At 35.2% G+C, this 21062-nt stretch overlaps 1 protein-coding gene across 2 annotated transcripts in view; it reads left to right on the top strand.

Annotated features, from left to right (window-relative positions):
• Positions 1–21062, top strand: part of ARMC4 (armadillo repeat containing 4) — a 70458-nt gene that overhangs the window by 35582 nt on the left and 13814 nt on the right. Inside the window, exons 17-19 of one of the 2 annotated variants that reach the window (XM_015853222.2) lie at positions 338–452; positions 13124–13312; positions 13879–14100. In XM_015853222.2, the coding sequence (XP_015708708.1) occupies positions 338–452; positions 13124–13312; positions 13879–14100 (526 nt within the window). The remainder of the gene's footprint in view (positions 1–337; positions 453–13123; positions 13313–13878; positions 14101–21062) is intronic. The other variant, XM_032443056.1, reaches the window with a different exon arrangement.

Here is a 21062-nt window from a genome sequence, read left to right on the forward strand (position 1 = left end):
TAATAATGCAGTTCACTTATCTTCTGTAAGCATTTCACATCACAGTACTGAGAAAAAGGTAAACAAGATGCAGGAGATTTAGAAAATGTATTCTAACATAAATTGTTCATACTCATCTGCAATAGCAAGAAATGGCTACTGTATATGTTGATGGTAATCAACTGACAGTAAAACACAAGCACTGATGTAAAGCAAAACGGTATGCTAAGGAAAACCATACCAATACTTCTTACAGCAATTTACCAAACAAATTAACATAAGTTGAAATTGAACATTGTGTACTCCATAATTAAATACCTCTTTTTTTTTTTTTTTTTTTGCTCCATTTCTGCAATAGGATAATTGACCGTTTAGATGGAGTTCGTTTGTTATGGTCATTGCTGAAAAATCCTAATCCAGATGTTCAAGCAAATGCAGCTTGGGCTATTTGTCCTTGCATTGAAAATGCCAAGGTGAGAAAATAATAGTTTTGTTACACATAGAGTCACGTATAACTGTTGTATTTGGATAGATGTCTTCTAGCAATACTTTGCTATTTGCAACTTACACTCTATTCTTTTCACTGCTTTAAGTAATTGATGAAATAATTATTTAAGAATGCAGCAGAACTCCTCCATCTAGCGCTTATTTTGAACCAGAAAGAGGCATTCTGTTTTTCCTTAAGATCGGTGACTGTATTTGGAAAATTCATTTTAGTAGCTGAGCAGGATCCAAACTTATTGTTTCCAAACAAAGTATGCTGAAAAAGTAAATCTTACAGTGCTCTAAACAGAAAGCTTTTACCCATGACCTATGAATAGTGCAGGTAGTTGGAGTTGTTCACCACTATGAGGTACTTCAGCTGCGTTCTCAAGAGACTGCCTTTTGCTTTCAGTGCATATTTCAGACTTGCTGCCAATGTAATCCTTAGATTTTCTGTTCAGACTGCCAACAAAAAGTGCCAGTTGTGAATAGTGGTTGTTGTGCAGGTCAGTTATGCACAGAAGACTGAGCTATTCATTTATTTTGTGTTGGTTCCCACACAGAGATAAAATGATGTGTATAATCTGTAGCTCATCTTCAATGAATTGGTAAAACAAATGCAGAAGATTTTGTCTCTCATTAGTTTTATGAAATATTAACCTTAATCTTTGTACAGCAGTATCTTCAATTTCTAATTCTTTTCTCAATTCAGTGTAACTTTTTCATTTTCTCTCTCCTATATCACACATACATACTCTTCTACATATAATTTGCAATGTGACTATGTTAAGAATGGAAATTCACTCAAACTAGTGTTATCCTTACCATCCTCTGCAGGTAGCATTTCTTGTTTGGAGTTGAGCCTGTGTGGTTGCTGTTTATCAATACAGACAGATGTAGGTGAAGGAATTTCTAGAACATTTACTTATGATCTTTATAACTTACACAGTTTTTATTTCTTCAAAATGATTTTTACAATGATATCTTAATTGCAATTTTCCAAACATCCTGGTTATTCTGAATTATTATTATTATTAACATGCATTCTAGCATAAAAGTTTTATATTACCGATTGATGGGTTGCATACTTGTCTTTTCTGTCAAGGGATGGCCATATCTGCCTCTTTCACGAACAATATTTCTGTAACTAAATGTTAAGATACCGCTTTATCTCATTACTGAGGTAATACTCATTATGTATAAAACTCCATGACCTGCAGTGTCAGAATGGAACTATGCATTCATAGAGCTTCCACTAAAAATGCTTTTTCAGAAACGAGAAGGATAGAGTATAGCAACTGAAATTACAGACGATGTGGACTGTTTCTGTTTTTTCCTCCGGGTATTTGATGAGTGCAAGTATGTACATCCTTAGTGTAGCCACTCTCCTTTCATCTTTCTTGGCTGCCTGCCCAAATGCTAATCTGCGACCTCACAAAGAGTTCTTTGTGTGAGACTGAGGCAGAGTGGCACACTGAAACAAACCTTCCAATAATACCCTGTCCTCTGACTCTAAATGGAAGAGATACGTATAAAATGACAATTTTAGCCAACCTGCAGGGATACAGTCACTATTTCTATCTAATCAAAATTTTTATCTTTATTCACAGTTAATAATACTCAACAGTTTACATGATCTTTCAGAAACACAGTGTGGTTTATGCAATGCTTGATTCAAATGTGGGAATAAACATATGACTTTAAACGAGTTATGGGTAATCTGGATTTTCCATGCCTGTACTTGAGACTGCAAAGCATGTTTCAAGTAGATTTTATATCAAAATCTGCTTTTTTGTTTGTTCGTTTTTAGGGAAGATGGTTGTCTTCTATAGTGACTGTCTTCTGTAAAGCTGAGGTTGATAGGTAAAACAGAACTTGTTAACAGTACCAGAAACAAATTTTGTAACAATGCAGCACAGCATCCACTTACCTGAACAGACATTTTTTGTATATATGATTTAGAGTTTATTTGTTATGATATTCATAGAATCACTTGCCTTTTACTGCCATAATATGAGTGCACAATTATCTTACACACTTAATCTTGCCACAGTCTATCTAAGATTAAAAAATCCACCATTTCTGTTTTACAATTAGAAGGTACAGTCAAAAAATGCCCAGTCCTGAAATCACAAAAATAGTTTTGAGCATTTGGATCTCAGTAATTTGCCTGTTGCAAGGCAGGAAGTTAATAGAAAACAAGGGTGGAGAATCTGAGTGCCTCTGTGGCTGGATTGTATGAACTAACAGTTACTACTTCATGGTAACTGGTTCAGAATGCTTCCTATGGAATAGTATCATAGAATTTGATTGACAACATTGTTGAATAGGTCCATATGCTATAGTTAAGTGATATTGTTCATTACATCAATAGGATTTAGGGCAGTGATATTTGATCTGTGACAGATTGAAGACTTATAAAGTAGAGGATTAAATTATACATTGAACTGCATAAATTGTTATGACTCTGACAATCATAATATTGGTTTAATGCCCGTCCTCACTTTTGATGACCAGCATTACTTTTAAAAATTTTTAGTGTTCAGAAATGTTTGTTGAGTGAAGATGTGAAGGTAGATTGCCTGGCATATTTTAGGTGGTAGAACTCTCCTGAGAAAATTTGCACTGCACCTGTCAGTGCTATTTGTGAGTCTTAGAAAAAAATTACTTGTAATTTTGGATAGATTAGTGTACACTTTTCTTTAAAATATTCTAAAAGAGTTGTCATGTTTTTTTCCCAAGTGAATTACTGTAATGGAAGCAGGTTCCTATTAATTAGTTCCTTCCAAAAGGAAAGGTTACTACTGCAGGCACATTGGTAAAGTATAAGTGCACCGTCCAAGAAACACAAATGATTATGAAAAATTGCTAAGAAAAGTCTACTCAACTCTGCTGATGTTGGAACAGCAGTACTTGGTTATGATGCTACCTTGAAAAACAGTATTCATAGTGTTTTCCCCATGTACATCAGCCCAGACAGAAAAACTGAGAGAAACTATACAAAGATGTTATTTAAGTTATTATAGAATTCAAAGGTATTTTGCCAGAAAGACAAGCACTGCCAAATTGAGTTTGTATAGAAATACCTATTTCCTCACAGATTAACCTTTAAATAGCATGTTTTGAAATAAAAACAAAACAAAAAAGAAGTTTATAGGGGTTATTTTCATTCCCTGTATTTAATAGTTTTGGGTGCAAACAGTTTATGTTAGGCTCATCGTTTCCTCTTTCTTTTGTCTGTGTTTGCTTATTAGCTTTCAGCTTTTTACATTTAAATTCTAACTTTTGTTATAACTACAACTGTAAAGGTTTTCCTAAGGAACTTCAGGAAATAAGCTATGCGTAATGTCTGTCAAAATAATTTAAGTAAACAGTCTGAGAATGTTGATTTGAGGGAAGAGAGAAAGAATTTTTTTTAATCTTATTTTCTTAAAATGTACTTGTAAAATGCTATCTCCTGTTTCTAGTAAAGTGTGATTTCCTTCCCTCCCCCAGTGCTATTGCCTCCTTTTCAGCCCAGCAGTGTAATTTCATGGGTGTGATGGAGGATGACTGGATATATAAAGATCACTGTGTATTTCCTGAATAAAGGGAAAGAGAATGTCCACAGTGACACACACACAGTAAATAAATAAATAAATAAACACAAAAGCAAAACTAAACCAGGTTTAGGCAGGAAAGTCTAGAGATGGGTATGCGTGACAGTTAAGTAGCCTTCACTTTGCAGAAGTATTATACACTGAGGAACTGAACTCTACTGGAGACAGTGATCTGGAGTTAACCTATGGGTTGAAAATGTGTTGCAGATAACCCATGCTATTTAGTATTATATAACATTTTCTTGTTTCAGAAGTTTTAATGTAGCCACATGTATAAAATCAGCAAGGACATTTCTGTATTAGAGTAACAAAGAAATGTAATTCAACTTGCAAGATCTTCTGATATTCAAAAAATGCTAAAATTATTTACTGTTTTATATGAATTAGGTTGATTATTTTATACATTTCACTGATCAATAACGTCTGTATGAAGTTTAGTACTTCCCCATAATGCAAACTGCTGTTCATTTGCTTATATTTTAAAAACTGTTCATAACCATACATATGTATTGTTATTAACATACCATTCTTTTGCTAAACCTGTGTCAGAATTCCTGGCTTGAGTAGGTACAGCATTTTTCGGTTTCTTTCTTTTTGTTTCTGTGCCTCTTATATTCATGCACAGAAACCTTGGCAGTTCATAGTAACGCTCTTTACTCCTTTCTCTCAGTTTCCTGATTTCTATCTCTAGCCATTATCATACTTTAATGTCATTCATATCTACTCTATATTTGATCTCATTATAATGTATTTTTTAATCTCTATTATCTGAATGTAGACTTTCCAAAATTTTAAGCTATTTTTATGAATTGAATTTCAAAAGTTACTGTAAGAGAGACAAAGAGGAATTTTTAGCTTGCCATTCAGGCCTTCCAGAAAAACAAGGTCCTTGGAGATTTAGGATGTCTACGAAGTCAAATTTGGTGAACTCATACTTGGCTGCCATGGGGGCATGAAGAACCAGCCTTTTCTATGACTTTTGCCACAGGCTGCATAGAATTTTAATGAACCAGCTATCACAGAGAGTTTGGGTTCCAATAGACATGTCCTAGAGATCTTGAAGGGACTCACATAAATTGCCCAGAGGTCCTTAGGAGCCCAATTCACGTAAAACACAACCTGAAAGCTGGGAAGCCACAGGAAACTAACAGTATAACCCACGTCTCCTTCACTGGGGAGTCTCAGATGTGAAGTTCCATTCAAAGCAGCTGAGTGAGAGCTTGAAGAACCTAAGGAGCCAAAAAGCGTAGGAGCTCCTGGAGACCTGGCTTTCCAGCTGTTTGGCAGCTTATTGGGCAAGAAGTCAGGGATTCTGTGAAAACCAGAAGCCAAGCAGCCTGGCAGGCTACTCATCAGCCATCTGGCTGACAAGAGAAAGATGAAGAGGCACGTTGGTAATTTAGCCTGCCTTTATGCCTGGTTTCTGTCAAAACTTTTCAAGAAGTCGTGTTCTTATGGTAGGTTTTGGTTCCATTCCATTAGCATTTTCTGATGGAATACTATTCCACTGGAAAATATTCGACCAGCTTTCCTTGTAGCACAGTTTATAATAGCTGCATATACTAGTCAACAGCTTGTCATGTAGCTTCTGTACTTTTAAATTAGACTTGCTAATTAGATTTTAAAATCTATAAAAAGCTTAAGGCTCATATTCCTCCCAGTTTTTTATCTCTTTTCTGTTTATCCTTGACCATCTCATGTTTTTCTGTCTTTATCCCCTCCCTTACCACATGGGACTGCTGTAGATTTTAAGGCAAAAAAAAAAGAGCATGGAGATCATTGTGTCTCATTTGCTGCATAATACAAACCAGACCATTTCAAGCAATCATTTTATCTAGTCCAGAAGCTTTTGACTGAATTATATATTATACCTCATGTTGCTTGTTCAGATTCTTAGTGGTCTGTAATTGTAATTGGTAAAATATCATATGATTGCCTTCTCAAATACCACTCTAATTTATGGAACCATGCCATGAGTTGCAATGACACAAACAATAATTGTTATAACAATTTATTTGTTTGTGTGGTCAATGCATTGATTATTTTGCTAGACTGTCCTTGGAACATTCTAATATTACTGGCTTGCTACATGTTACTGCCACTGTTTTATAAGTATGTTAATAATTATATGAAGAAGTTTACTTAGACACTTAGAGGCAATGTTTTGAGCACTTACTTGGATTCAGTTCAACTAAAATCCAATGGAAACAATGTTTAGTTTTTCCAATTATTCAGTGTCATCAGTTTCTCATGCTTCCATTATTATAATGTTTTTCAAAATAATTTAAAGCAAACAATGGTGTTTTTGTCACTGTGGCCTCAAAGGACTCTCATATTAGTAGTTTAACTGCTTCTGTGAAAAGAAAAATAGAATTTGGCATTTACACAAGACTAAGAGTTGTGAGGAGTGAAGGGGAGGAAGAGTAGAGTAGTCTGCCAGGCTGAAAAGTGAGGAAAAGAATATAGTAAGGAACAGACAAAAGGACTTCTATAGATTGCATGAGAGACTATGAAAATCCTTTTTCCCCATGAACTTTTAGAGAATATGCATAGCACACTTTATTGGCCTGTATGATTTGCTAATGGACTTTACCTTTGTTTCTTGAAACTATCAATAGCAATATACTCACCAAGTATTTAGGTGTGCAATGATCCTCTCCCTGGAGAACCAGGAACAGATGATCCTGCTCTTCCAAGCTGCTTCTAATCCTATTCTGGAGCCATGCTGAAACTACTAATGTAACACCAAGCTTTCTCTGACTTTTGCTGCTTCAGTGATGTAAAGAGGACAGAAAAAAATACATGTTGGTAGTATGCTGTTACTTTCTTACAAGACTGCCGTCTAGAGAGGAAATGTTGTGAGACGTAGTAGAAGTAATCTTATCTTGCAAGGCATTCTTCATTAGATCTACAGTGGAAGCACTGGAATAAAATTAATCATTTTTACATATAAAATCAGTTGAATTAATATTACTGTTAAATTTAATTTGAAAAATGAATAGGAATATCCATACATAAGTTGTATTTCCTTTTTCCACTAAACAGCTGTAATATAGAAATTTATCTATTTTTTTTTTCTTTCTTTTTTTTTTTAAAAATCTTAAATTGATTTTGCATTATGGTAAGTTGTTCAACTGGCAGTAGGGGATAGAAACGGACTGCTTCCTTCAGTAAAACAAAGGTAAACCAAAGATAATTCTAGATAATTAGAGTTTATCTACACAGCCATACCATCACTTTTTTGGGCAAAAGCATTTCAATTTGACAAATCAGCTTTGACACCTTAAGCTTTTTAAGATGTTCTGAGAGTAAAATATGACTTGTTTTTAGTGGGGAAACATTTATCTTTCATGCAGAGTTTTTTTTTGAAGATAAACACAATGATTATTTCAATACAGTGTTCAAATGATTTTTCCAAATCTGTTTTTTCTGCAAATATTGTAATGCTTTCTGTTTTCAATTGAAAAATTAAAAAATAATTTTTAAAAAAAAAACCAAAACTGTCTATCTCACAGCATTTCTGCTCTTTGCAGAGCCAAAGTACAAATATTTGGATAGGGACACTTAATTTTGTTAATAGGGAAAATTAAACAATTTTGTTACTAATCATTCTCTTCAAGATGAAAGTATATGATTTAAGATTATCAGGATGAACCTTTTACTAGCATGGCAGCTAATAAAAGTTGCTGTCCTCACAATCTATGCCATTTATTTATTTATTTATTTAACTTACTGAAATGGCAAACTCCTCTCTTTGAATCCACCTTTGAAGTAATATTTATATTTTCTGAGAACACAAACAAAGACACATGTGGGCTTCACAGAATCACAGAATGACCCGGGTTGGAAGGGACCTCAAGGATCATGTAGTTCCAACCCCCCTGCCTAGCAGGGCCACCAAACATACACCTTTACTAGATCAGGTTGCCCAGGGCCCTGTACAACCTGGTCTTGAACACCTCCAAGGACGGGGCATCCACATCCCTGGGCAGCCTGTTCCAGGGCCTAACCACTCTCATAGTAAAGAACTTCCCCCTAACATCCAACCTAAATCTTCCCTCTTTTAACTTAAAACCATTTCCCCTAGTCCTGCTAGTCCTGCTATTGTCAGCAGTCTTGTGCAGTAATAAAAAATCCTGTTGTTTCCTCCTATCTTTTCCTACCACTTAGGAAGTTGTTAACAAATCACATTCTTTTCAGTCACATTAGGTTAAATTTTACATTAAAACTTGCAATATTGATGATCTAAAATGAAGATATTTGCTGTTGGTACAGTAAAGTGTTTTTGCCCTATGCTTTTTTATATTTTTATTGCTTCTTTAAATGTCCTTCCTTGATTGTCATTTTCTAATAGTAAGTTGGTTGTACAGCCCTGACTTTGAAACAATGCCATGTACATTTTTGCAGTGAGTTTTAAGGGCTACAAGTAAATATGAAAGCTTAATACACACAATTATCTGTAAATGACAACATCTTTGTGTTAAAGCTCACAACAAAGCTATTCTTTGAGTATTTTTAAAGGTGGAAATCAAAGGTTGCCATCTTTTTGTAACCTGAACCCAAAAGTACAAATAATATTTCCAAAAACATTTTACATCTGATTTTTCTTCTCTTATGTTACAAAAATAAATGCAGATGAAAATGCATGGGGTAACTGATTTGGAAACCAAAATCATGGAATTTCTTTAGACTTTTTAGTATGAATAGTTACCTGATCATTAATAAAATTATACTCAAACACAGATTCAAAAGAATTGAATCCAGACCCCTGCAATCACAAGCACAGCTTTGTATAATTTCTTCACATGAAAATGCCTATAAAATATGGCAACTGTATGTAATACATAGACATTGCAGTAGAAGAAAAGAAAGTGGAAATTTACTCTACAAAGCAAATCTATGGTTTTGCTAAATTATATCAAAAAGGTTGTATTTACTCTTTAAATTTCTTTGAAAGAATATATATATATATTTAATGTAACAATGGATTTCAAAGCTTTCATTTCATTCTGTCTTTCTGCTCATTGTTCTTCAAATTTCTTGCTTTCTTGCTTTTCTCTTTGTCTTGCACAGAACACCAGACTACACCCACAATCACATTTGGGAAACTTTCCTGACATGTGGTTTCTGCAGTTTCCCTCTGCTTTTCATCACTGGAAGAAAGTTCTGTCCTTGCATTTAGCTGGTTTCACAGACAATTATTGAAACTCCCTTCTTTTACTTACTTCTGGATTGTTTATATACTATTCTGTTCATTCAATATGAATGTAGTCTTTTAAAAAATGTGGAAAATACAATCTTGTCAGAAGAGAAGTTTAACAAGTAGGTTTCTAATCACCTGGAAAGAAAATATGTACAGGTAGGAGCATACAAGACTTTTTCAAAGAACACAACTAATACAGGGATATTGGAACCATGCAGAAAAGCCGTATCTTTCACATTTATAGCTGGGCCCCATACAAATCTTACATACTTACAGTAGGGTTTGCTTGTTGGATAGAATCCTTTCTCATTTGTTGAGCCGATGTTTAGACACAAAGTCATGTACATTTATGTAGTACGTTTCAGAGAATTTGAGTAAATATAAAATATCTTCCTTTTATTTTCCTGTAACTAATCACTTAGCTGTCCAGATCTCTGATACATACAATTTGTAATTTCTTTGTAGATTTTTTTCACATTTTCTCCAGCTCTTGGTGAAATTCTAAAATAGCAAGTAAGACACAAAAATTCTTATCAATAAATATTGTTTTGTTAAAGAGATTGCAGACACATTTTCATTTTGCTGCATATAGAACATACATACATACATAGTATAAACCAGCGACGATAGAGAGGCCTCTGTCCTAGATATCCATGGGAAACATGCTGTAAGCCCACCTCCCTTCATGCAGCTCATATGACAATAGGATTGGCAGAGTGCTGTTCTTCCTTCCCTGTTTCAGCTGCTTCTCTGAGTCACAAATATATGTTGTCCTTATTTTGCCTGAACATCGAAGTCCTCTTTGAATTTCTGATAGAACCTGTGTTATTTATTCATTCAGTTAGTTTTGGGACTTAAACCTAATGTTTGCTCTTGGATATTACCCTTTCCCCACATTTTGTGGCTTCTGGTTTTGACCCTCAAACTGTATGGATTTAACCTTTCCTTTCCAGTCTCAGGAACTTCCTTGCCTGTGGTGAAAAATGTTATATTCCTGATGGACCTTCCTACTGCTTTTGCTTTTTGTTCAAAGCAATTCAAACATTACAGCTAAGAGTTCTGTTTGGCATATAAACCCAGAACTAGAAAAGTAGGAATTTTTATTTACCAAGTCCATGAGCAATTTGATTGATTTGTTTAGCAAAACTAGCACAATACAGTTGGAGCCCTTTTCTGCTTATAAATCAAATCAGAAAAAGAAATAAATATAATCTAAACCATTATTGGTTTTATGGTCTCTCCCTAGCCCTAGGAAAGTTTATACTGTCTGTATTTGTGTTTTCATGAAATCCAAAAACCTTTCACTCCAGAAGGGTTTCAAGAGAGATTCTGCTTGTTTTCTTCAAACTTCTTCCTACTGACCTTTTAAGGAAAGTACGTGAATTAAATTCCACTTGCAGATCTTTTTTTTTTTTTTTAAATTTTTCTTCCCCACATTTTCCATCCATTTTGATCCAGACTAGGTTCGGTTTTCTGCTTCTACCGAAATTCTTGTTAACCAAAATTTAGCCATTTGCTAGTTTGTGTTTCACTGGCCAAAGCTTTATGACAACTGCTCATTTTCCCACATCCATACTTGAAAGGTTGAGGCTCTACCAAGACTGTTGGGCTGGATTACAGATTATTTTAAGGAGTGATAATATCAGGTCCACTGATGTAACTGAAGGGCTGGTTCAGACAACAGTAGTGATTTATCTAGGTTATATTGCAATGCTTCGTATCTCTGGTTAGGCACTTGATGTTCCATCCACCTTTGCTAATTATCTTTGCTAATTTGTTAATTTTTATGCTTGAAATTAAGTTTCTGAAAATGTTGCTACAAGTCACAGTGTTGTGTCCCAGGCTTTTTGTAAGTAGGCATCCTGAGAATCTCTTGTAGGCTGGTGACAGAATGCTTCTTGAAATTAACTACAGACTGAAGAAATATATTTATAAAACAGTTAAAGAAGTTGATGTTTTTCTATTCTGGAATTTTTTCTGTCCAGGAGCAACGTGAAAAGAGATTGTCTAAAGTAATGCATAGTGGAACATCTTAACATAGAAATAGAGATGTTTCCTTTCTGACTAATGGACTGTAATGAATCTTGTTGTACAGTATTAGTCAGTGACTATGTAATTTAATAAGTTAAGAATATGTGCTTAAACAAAACTTAGGTTTATATCCTGTGTGTCTTTAAGGGTACATGAAGTACTGCATGCTGCATGCCACTTTATGAGATAACTGCCAGTTCCTCTTTGCCTGAGGCAACCAAATGAATTCCATACCTGTTAGCTCAGTCTCACAGTGCCAAAACTGCTGGTTTTCTGTTTTACACATTAACACGTAAATATGTGCTTGCTAATTTGAGTTAACTAATAAACACAAGAATGTAAGTAGAGCCAATTCTGTGTTAGGCCAAAGTTCACTGACCCAGTATTCTGTTTCTCATCCTGGCTTACTGGGGACGCCTAAAGAAAGACAGAAGAATGTGGCAAACTCATAGCAGTGACTCTTCTCCCCAGAATTCTCTCCCACCTTTGAGAAATCTGTAACCCTTGAAGTTTGAAAATCAGAGGAAATGCTTTTATATTAAGTAAACCTTAATGAGGTGGGTTTTTTTTTTCTGTGAATTAGTCCAGTGAATTTCAAACATATAAACTTTTAACAGCCCCTATAATCCTGCTCCAAGGACTTCAACATCATAACCATGCTAACATGTCATCTACTAATTTCAACTGATGCTTCCAGTGTTCTCTTAGGAGAGAGGTTTCCTGTATGATCTTGCTGTTCATCTCAAGATTTGATACATTTCTATCATATCCATTCTCATTTTTTACTTTTACAGCCTTGAGTATTCTAGTGAGTTAATCATTCTACTTTACTACTTCTTTTCTAATAACAGTTTTCTAGAATTGTGTTTGTATCTGTTACCAACATTTTATGTTGATTGTTCATACTCTGAAGTGCACATGATTCTCTCACCACTGCTGTCATGATTTGTGTAACCTCCTCTTGGATAAGTCTGAAAGTATTCCTGAAGAGTGATTTGCACTGAAGAAAAGAATATTACCACTCTTATGTCTCAGTTGTCAGACAGCATGAGAAACAGAAGATATTTAGGAGAGCATAAACTTAAAGAGGGTAAATTTAGGTAGTATATAAGGAAAAGGTCTTTTACGGTGAGGGTGGTAAGGCACTGGAACAGGATGCCCAGAGATGTGGTGGATGTCCCATCCCTGGAGACATTAAAGGTGGGGCTGGACCAAGGTCTGAGCAACATGATCTGGCTGTGTATGTCCTTGTTCCCTGCAGGGGAGATGGACTAGGTGACTTTTAAAGGTCCAATCCAACTCTAAGGTTTCTATGATTCTAAACAAGTGTGTACACTGTCGTTTTAGATGCCATAGAGTATATGAGTCACATCCTGGCAAATACAATACAACAGGTGTGGGAAACTTGCATGCCTTCTGGAGTGACAAGGTTAGGTCATGACAAGGTTAAAGAACATCCCATGGTATCTAAAATGAGACTAGATACAGAATCACAGAATCACAGAATCACAGAATTGTAGGGGTTGGAAAGGACCTCTAGAGATCATCAAGTCCAACCTCCCTGCCAAAGCAGGTTCCGTACACCACATCACACAGGTAGGTACCTTTACTTAGGCATTGAATTTTTGCCTACATGGTGGTATGTAAACAGTCTACCTCTTGTCTGTCAGTCATGGGAGTTTGAAGTTCCTATTTAGCCATATTTCTTGGTGAAGAAATTAGTTGCACTTTTAATTTTTTCTTATGACAATCTATTTATTGTATGTAACATTTTAGTATAATATAGACTGAGTATTCTAAGATAATGTTTCCTTTAATTCTTATTTAGGATGCAGGGGAAATGGTTCGATCCTTTGTTGGTGGCTTGGAACTTGTAGTCAATCTGCTAAAGTCAAAGAATAAAGAAGTTTTAGCAAGTGTATGTGCAGCCATTACAAATATAGCTAAAGATGAAGAAAATTTAGCTGTTATAACAGATCATGGAGTCGTCCCCCTGTTGTCTAAACTAGTGAACACAGTAAGTAACAGCTAAACATATTGCATTAAGTATCTGAATTTCTTTCGTTAATCTGCATTATATCCAAATAAAAGATTGTGACAAGACTGATAGATTTTTCAGCAGCTATTAGGAATAACTATAGAATTCCTCCTCTGTGAGTTGTATTTTGGACATGAAAGCACTCTGCGGCTGGTACTAAAATTGCTTTGGAAGATGAGCTTCATTTTAGTAATCACTGTTGCTGAATATTGCTTCTCACAGCTGCTGTATGGAGAAAGGATGAAGAATTGAGAGAGCAATAAATCTGAAACACGCACAGAATCACAATTATAGAGATGTGTGTTAAATTTCGATGCTAAAGTTATAAAATTTCCAGCCAGTCTAAAAGTATGTTCAAAACAGTATAAAAACTAGCAGCACTTCTTACAAAGTGCTACTAGCTCCATGCCTCACAGTTCTTTCCAGTTCTTAATTGTGCTGCAATTAGAGATGACTTAAAGACGTTAGAGAATGTAGTTCTGCTTTCTATGACATTTTTATTGTATTATACTTCTTTTAATTTATTATGTTTTTGCCTTCTTCAGAACAATGACAAATTAAGACATCACTTAGCAGAGGCCATTTCTCAGTGTTGCATGTGGGGAAGCAATAGAGTTACCTTTGGAGAGAACAAGGCAGTAGCTCCTTTAGTACATTACTTGAAGTCAAATGATCCATTGGTCCATAGAGCTACAGCTCAGGCTTTATATCAGCTTTCAGAGGATCCCAGCAACTGTATCACCATGCATGAAAATGGAGTGGTGAAGGTGAGGTAGAAATTTTCTTATTTGACTTGGGAAAAGAGATATTTCATTTGAAATAACTTCTAAATACTGCAGAGTACCTCAAATATTCTGAGCTTTGTACTTGAGGAAGCTTGATTGCAATGAAATAGTAAAGAGTGTTTCAGTGCTAAAATCATCGCAGCTTGGTGTTGTTATGACACTGACATTTACTTCTAGAGTGCTTCACTTGTCTTTTACCTCACCTGGTAGTGATGTACCTCAGCATTTTTTCAGCATGCATGATTCATGCATTTTAATATAGTTGGATAGTGGATAGTTGGCCACTGTAGCAGAAAGCCACCTTGGAACTGAGTGTAACTGGGTTTGGGGGAAATTTAAGATTAAAATTAAGAACTGAATTGTACCTGAAGCTGTGCAGTCATGAAAAATCTTATTTTAAGAGTTCAGCAGGAGAACATTTTGCAAAGGCTCTAGAAAGATTTTTTCTATACAAATTATTTCTGAAAGGCTTTATCTCACAACAAAGAGAAGTTCTTTACTGAATTGCATGATACCAGGACAAGAGATAATGGTCACAGACTGAAACTGATGTTTCCCAGCAAGATATAAGAAAAATCATTCTACTGGGAGGGTACACTGGAATAAAAACCTGCAGTGGCCATCCAAGAAAGTCTGAAAACCTCTCTTGAAAGAAATCAGAAACCTTTTCTGAATTCTGTGCTGACTTTGCTTTGAGCAGAAGGTCAGCCTTGATAAAATAACCTTCAAACCTGAGTAATTCAGTAATCAAGATAATATGATTTCTAACAGATGGAGAATAATGATTGATGTTTGCAGAACAGTCCTTTGGTAGTGGAGCAGGATACACCATCTTTTCTGTGTATTTTATTGATTCATTCCTATGGCATATCCAATTAGGGAAAATAGCCAATTTTTGTGATACTAGCCTTTTCTATCCTCCATGCATAAACAGTCACCCTTTCTTCAGTGTACTCTGTGAAATGAGCATCTCAAAACAAGTACTGTTAAAGTAACAGATATAATCAGTCTGCTGTTTAAATAGTTATGGAGAAGTGTGGGATAAAGTATCTGAATCCTATTCTTTATCATTCAGAAATGGAATATTCATTCCATAAACAGCCAATTCACTTGAATTTTAGGTCTGGTTTTCAAATGTAAGTGAATAAGAGATGTGGTGTTCTTCCTTAAAGTTATACCTTATGTGTAACACCTTAAGGTGTTATACCTTAAAGTATTTCAGAATTCTACAAAGTTTCATTCCTCTATTGTTCACAGTATCTCAGTTTTTTAGGGGAAAACAGTTTTTACTGAAAAAAAAATAAAAGCCAGTTTCATAACAGGTCTTTAAAATGCAGCATAATGTGATCAAGTATTAAGAGATTAATGGAGAGCATTAAGTCAAAAATACTGATGACCTGGAACAGCTCTTCATACCTGCTAGGTATCACAATATACAAAAGTCTTGGGAAGGATTTTTTGGAATTGATTTGGAATATCATCTGTAATATTAAAAGGCTCCACTGTCAATTGATGCCATTAACTGTTCCATTTGGTAGACTGGAATCTTCTTATAGCTAGGAGGTGACCATGAACCAAACACTTTAGTGGGAAAGGGAACACAGGTTCTCTAGTGCCTATTCTCCTTATTGGCAGTAAAAATAAAATAACTTTTGAAGGCACTAATTAGATTAATAGAATAGCTACTGTGACTCTGACTAGGCTGCAGTACATGCTGAATCCTCAACACTCATTCATGTGCTATGTTCAAGTGCACAGAAAGTCTGATGTTTCAGGTAAACATTTACTCTGCATGAACAACACATCTGCTGAATGCTTGAGTAGTTCCTCAGAGCCCTTTGTGGATCATGAGACTTCTGACTATTCTCTACATAATGTGTATGTACAAGTTTTTGTCCAGGAAACCAGGAATAAAAATATGTGGAGAAACACATTTCAGGCAGATTCTCATATTCCATGTTTTACTGCTACGAACAGGAATTGATGATCACTTGTTTCAAAACAACAGGTATATGTGCAACAGTTGTGAGAGAAAACCAGTTCCAAGTTCTCAACTATTTGTAGCTGTTCCCATTGTACAGTCAGTTTTCTTATGCAAGTCTGAGTGGCAAAAAGTTATGGAAATAGAGGTGTATGTGAAGACAAACAGGACAGTTTTGAAGGAAGTTTAGAAAGGCAATGAAGGAAGCTTTTTCTTTTATGTTCAGTTCCACACTCAATATTCTTCTGACTCGGAATCAAACGATGGTTATGATGTGACAGATGAATCAATGCTTTCTTTCTATCAAAAAACAGAAAACACTTCCTCCTTCTGAAGTAAAAATTCATGGCTGTATTGGAAAAGTATTTTCAAAGAGCAAGTAATGACGTGTGGGACATTAGAACACAGGGAATTTTTAGACGTTAGAGTAAGGAACAGGCATCTCCCTGAGTTCAAGATGGGAAATAGCTGTCACAGATCAAGAGAAATCCAGCAGTGGATTAGAAACCTTTAGCCAAGATGTGCATGAGTGCTAGGCAACAAGCTTCACACTTGGAGTTCCCTTACAATCAGAGAAGAGAAATAGTGAAAATCACAGACAACTGGAATTCTCCAGCGATCACAGAATTCTTCACGGAAACTTGAAGCTGTTGCAAAGAAAACAGTGACTGTGTGCTCTTGAAACTTTACAGCAATCAAACTTGTTCAAGAAAAGATCTCTGGTAGGCAGTATAGTTTTTTTTACAGGCTTTCTTTTTTAAGATGAAGAACCTTTTCCTGACATCCAGCCTGAACCTCCCCTGTCGCAGCACTGTGCTGTTCCCTCAGGTTCTATCACAGGCTACCAGAGAAAACAAGCCAAGGAGCTTCAGCCACTCCTTTTGCTTCTTCATCTCTAGACCCTTTTACTGTGTTTCATCTGTCTCCTAATTTGGGCTTTTATGCAAAGATAGGGCACCTCACTCTCTACCAGCAATACTGCCTGGTCTCCTTTAACTATACCAGAAGTGCAGGTACGAAGGTCATATATGCACAATTGCATTCCCCCATATCTGTGTTTAAGAGGGTGCCTCAGAAAGCTCCTATTTGTGGACATGAATGACTGCAGTCCAGTTCATTATTAGATAGGAATGACATACTTATGAATAGTAGTGCGATATGAAAGAGGTATTAAAAATGTACTTCATTCTTTTATTGGAAAAATACAGATGAGATGTATTTATGACATGTTAGTGATGAAACACTATGCCCAACAGTCACTGAAGCAGACTTTAAACATGACATAACAAAGACAGATGTTTTGAATTAGTGGATCTAACTAACTTGAATCCAGGGATTTTGAAGAAGGACTTTGGAGTATTAGGGATGGATTCCTCTCATCTAACTTTGACCACTTTTAGGTATGGTGTTTAAAGAAATCTAAACTAAGACACCTTCACTAGCCAATGGAAAGAGGGGCACCTGCATATATATGCTAGCTGAAAATAGATGCCCAGGATATTGGATAAGTGTAGGCTCGTGAAGGCTTCTTGTTTTCTCCACTGAGTATTAAAAAGACCTAGGTCTGTAGCTCAGACTAAACAGCTGGCTTTCAGACAGCTAAATTTAAATTACTATCCCTCCTGAATGTTGATTTTTAGTAAGCTTTGCAGTACAGGGAAACTTGCAGGGTTCAGAGAAAAGTAGTGTGCCAGTATTTTAAAAGACTAAATAAGATTACAGTCCTGTAAACTGGACGCTATTCTCATGTTGAATAATAATAGACATACATTATAGTACTACGCTGTACATTATAATACTAGAAGAGATCATTGTGATGGTCTGGTCTGATGAGCCTTACTCATACAAACCAGAGACATGGCTTCAATTTATTTCTGTTTGGAATAGAGTATATCTTTTAGAAAAACACTGACTCTTTACTTAAAAAATTCCAGCAATGGAAAATCTACTAGAGCCATCAAAACTTTTTCCAGTAGTTAAATACCTTCCCCATAAAAACATTTGCACCTTATTTGTAGACTAAAGTTTTATCTTATGCCGTTACATGTATGATACTGTTGCTTGGTAAACTGAAAAGCCTTATATAGCTTCTGTTTTCACAAATGTTCTCATATAGTGAAATCAAATCACTCCATTATCATCACTTTAATGAGTGTAATCTCCAGTGTAATTTCTGTCTTTTCAATTGTTTATTTTGGTGAGTCAACTCTGAATCTTTTTTTCTGAACTTTCCTTTTTTGGACTCAATTCAGCATATTTCAGGACAGAATTCACTGTTCCAGTAATAGTAGTATAAATTTTTTAAACAGGTAAAATAACTTCCCTGTCTCTACGTAAGCTCTGTTTGAACATCAGAGATTGTCATTATTCAGTTTGGCCTCAGTATTGCCCTCAAAGTTCATATTTGGCCAGTTTTCTCCTTTGACTGTTCACCGAGCTAACTGTTCCCATGCTATAGTGCTTTCCTACACAGGGGTAAAAATTAACATAAGGTAATACAGTTGATATAAATCACTAGTGAATTCAGACCTAGTGAAGTAAGCTCTTTTTTTCCCCCAAGAAATTAAATCAGACTTTAACTTTTGTCAGTACACTTTGTAAATCTCAGATGAGTTACCTGTCTTTTTTATATTAATCATTCACAATATAAAAGCAGACACAAAATGCGTTCAAGCATTTTATTATTTTAGGGAAGAAAATGTTAAGACACCAACACAGTAACTCTTCCAATAATGCCTTTAAAACAAAATGCTGCCTTTTCCATAGTGGAAGATTCCAGTTTTGGTAGAAATATGATTTTTTAGAAAACTAAAGTTTGCTGTCTAAAAGTTGAACTATGTAGGCACAAGTGGATTATGGTCTATGAAAAGCATATTAATTATTTTGATTGTTAAAACACACCCATTCTGTTTACTGAATATTTCACATTTGCAAGCAGCTGATCAGATGGTACACAGATATTCTAAATCATTCAGGGATGTTTTCCCAGTGAGATGAATAAGGATCTACTGGCATCTTGACTTTAAGCAAACATTGTGCTTGAATTCTTAACTAATGAATAATGTCATTAAACTTCCTCACTTGTTCATCTACATTGCCAGGGCACTTAAAGCCATTGATCACAGTTGAATTGTTCACTGTGATAGGCAGTGATGTATAGCTATATCATAAAAAGACCTTAGAAAACCTACTGTTTGAATGTAGGACACAACTGGAGGTGACCAGATAGGAATTAAATAATAGGAAAAAAATCTAAAAACACATGCATTGCTTCTGTTTGGTAAATTCAAGCAAACCAAGATACAATCCCTACTAATCTGTAACTCCAACTCTGTTGTTGCAAGCAAAATATAAATACCAGTTACTGGCTGTAAGCTTTTTGTGAAAATCCAGAGAGCAAAGCCACCAGATAATACCCAGTCACCCAGACGTTAAGGTTCTTAACCTGCATGAGAGCCATAGCTGGTGCTATTGTCCTTCTGCTGAAGGCTGCAGGAAGTCAGTTATGACAGCTTCTGTTGAGCTCTTTTTTTTTTTTTCTGGGCTGTTCTTATTATTCAGAAAAGTTGATGTCAAGATGGTATTTTTTCCTGCACTATGTACAAGTCTATTTTCACCTGTTATTCCATTGCATATAGACATATTTGGGCCAGAGGATCCACAAATTGCAGTGCATAACTGAAATGCAGATCAGCCTTTCCAATTTGTTCTGACAGTTTTTAATACTGAAAGTGCCCATTCAACTTTCCAGTGTATAGAACTGATCTTTAGCTTTGCTCTTTGATCTCACTGAATTATTTGCACAATATAAGGAGCACTCAGTTCTCATAATATTGCAAAATATCAGTAGATACCTTCTGGAATATTGGTTAGAGCTAGTAGGATCTTCAGAGGGAATGCTGAGAACTTAATTTTAAGCCCTTGATATAAGGGAGGCAAAATAGAGTCCCATGTTTCTAGGAGTGTACAAGATGCTTCTTGATGTGTCTATGCGCTTGTACATATGAATAGATGTTTTTAATTAATCCATCACATTTTTTCTTCTCATCATGCTATATCCTCAAGAGATGTGTAGTTGTTTTTCATTTTGTTAGCTTTTATTTTGGCAAAGAAGCTGTCACAGCTATGATGTATTTTCAAAATTTTACTATGAATTAGTCTATGAAGTATTTGTACTTTCTGAGTTCTGTTATTAATGGTAGAAAAGTTAATCACACAAAGGCTCTTCCTTTCCCCTGTAATAATCTAAAATAGCTGGTTTAACCATGATTTATAAAAGTTATTGTGAAATGATGTTTTTCTGTTTGAAGAGTTCTTCTATACTTTGTTATAATGACTGTATTAAAGAATGTATTTTGGGTATTTTATTTTGAATTGCTTCCAAATTTTGGTAATTATTTTCTAAAACCATAAATCCTTCCAAATTTTGGCTAATTTTTTATTTTTTTTTAACGTAAAAAGGCTTTCATAAGATATTCTTTGTGAATTACCAAATATGGAAGTTGATTACTAGTGATTTTTACTGAAATTTTCAAAATCTCCCTCTTTGGCATATATCAGATATATCTGGGGATCAGAAACTGAAATGCAAATGCACTTGCACCTAATTCTTTAGGTGTGTTTGATCAAAGGTTTGATGGTTTTGTTTGGTTTTTTTGTGGGGGTCTTTGTTGAGAACATTGATTCAGAATATAGAGTTTTACATTATTAACCTGTGAGAACATGCTTTTTTAAATCAATCCCAAATATTTTATATAGTGTCTATGCAGTGATATTGTCCATGTGTAAAACATCTATACATGCATATTCAGATGTTTACATTTTTATTTTCAGTTTAGAAGAATCCTCTTTTTAATGGTCATGGTTGGCTCTATTCAGGCTCCATTGTTCAGACTGGAGATACAGTTGTTTGGCAAACCCCTCAGGACTGAGACCTGTTGTTTTTCATAAATCAGTTGTTGCA

This window comes from Coturnix japonica, chromosome 2 (assembly GCF_001577835.2).
Source record: "Coturnix japonica isolate 7356 chromosome 2, Coturnix japonica 2.1, whole genome shotgun sequence".
Taxonomy (NCBI): domain Eukaryota; kingdom Metazoa; phylum Chordata; class Aves; order Galliformes; family Phasianidae; genus Coturnix; species Coturnix japonica.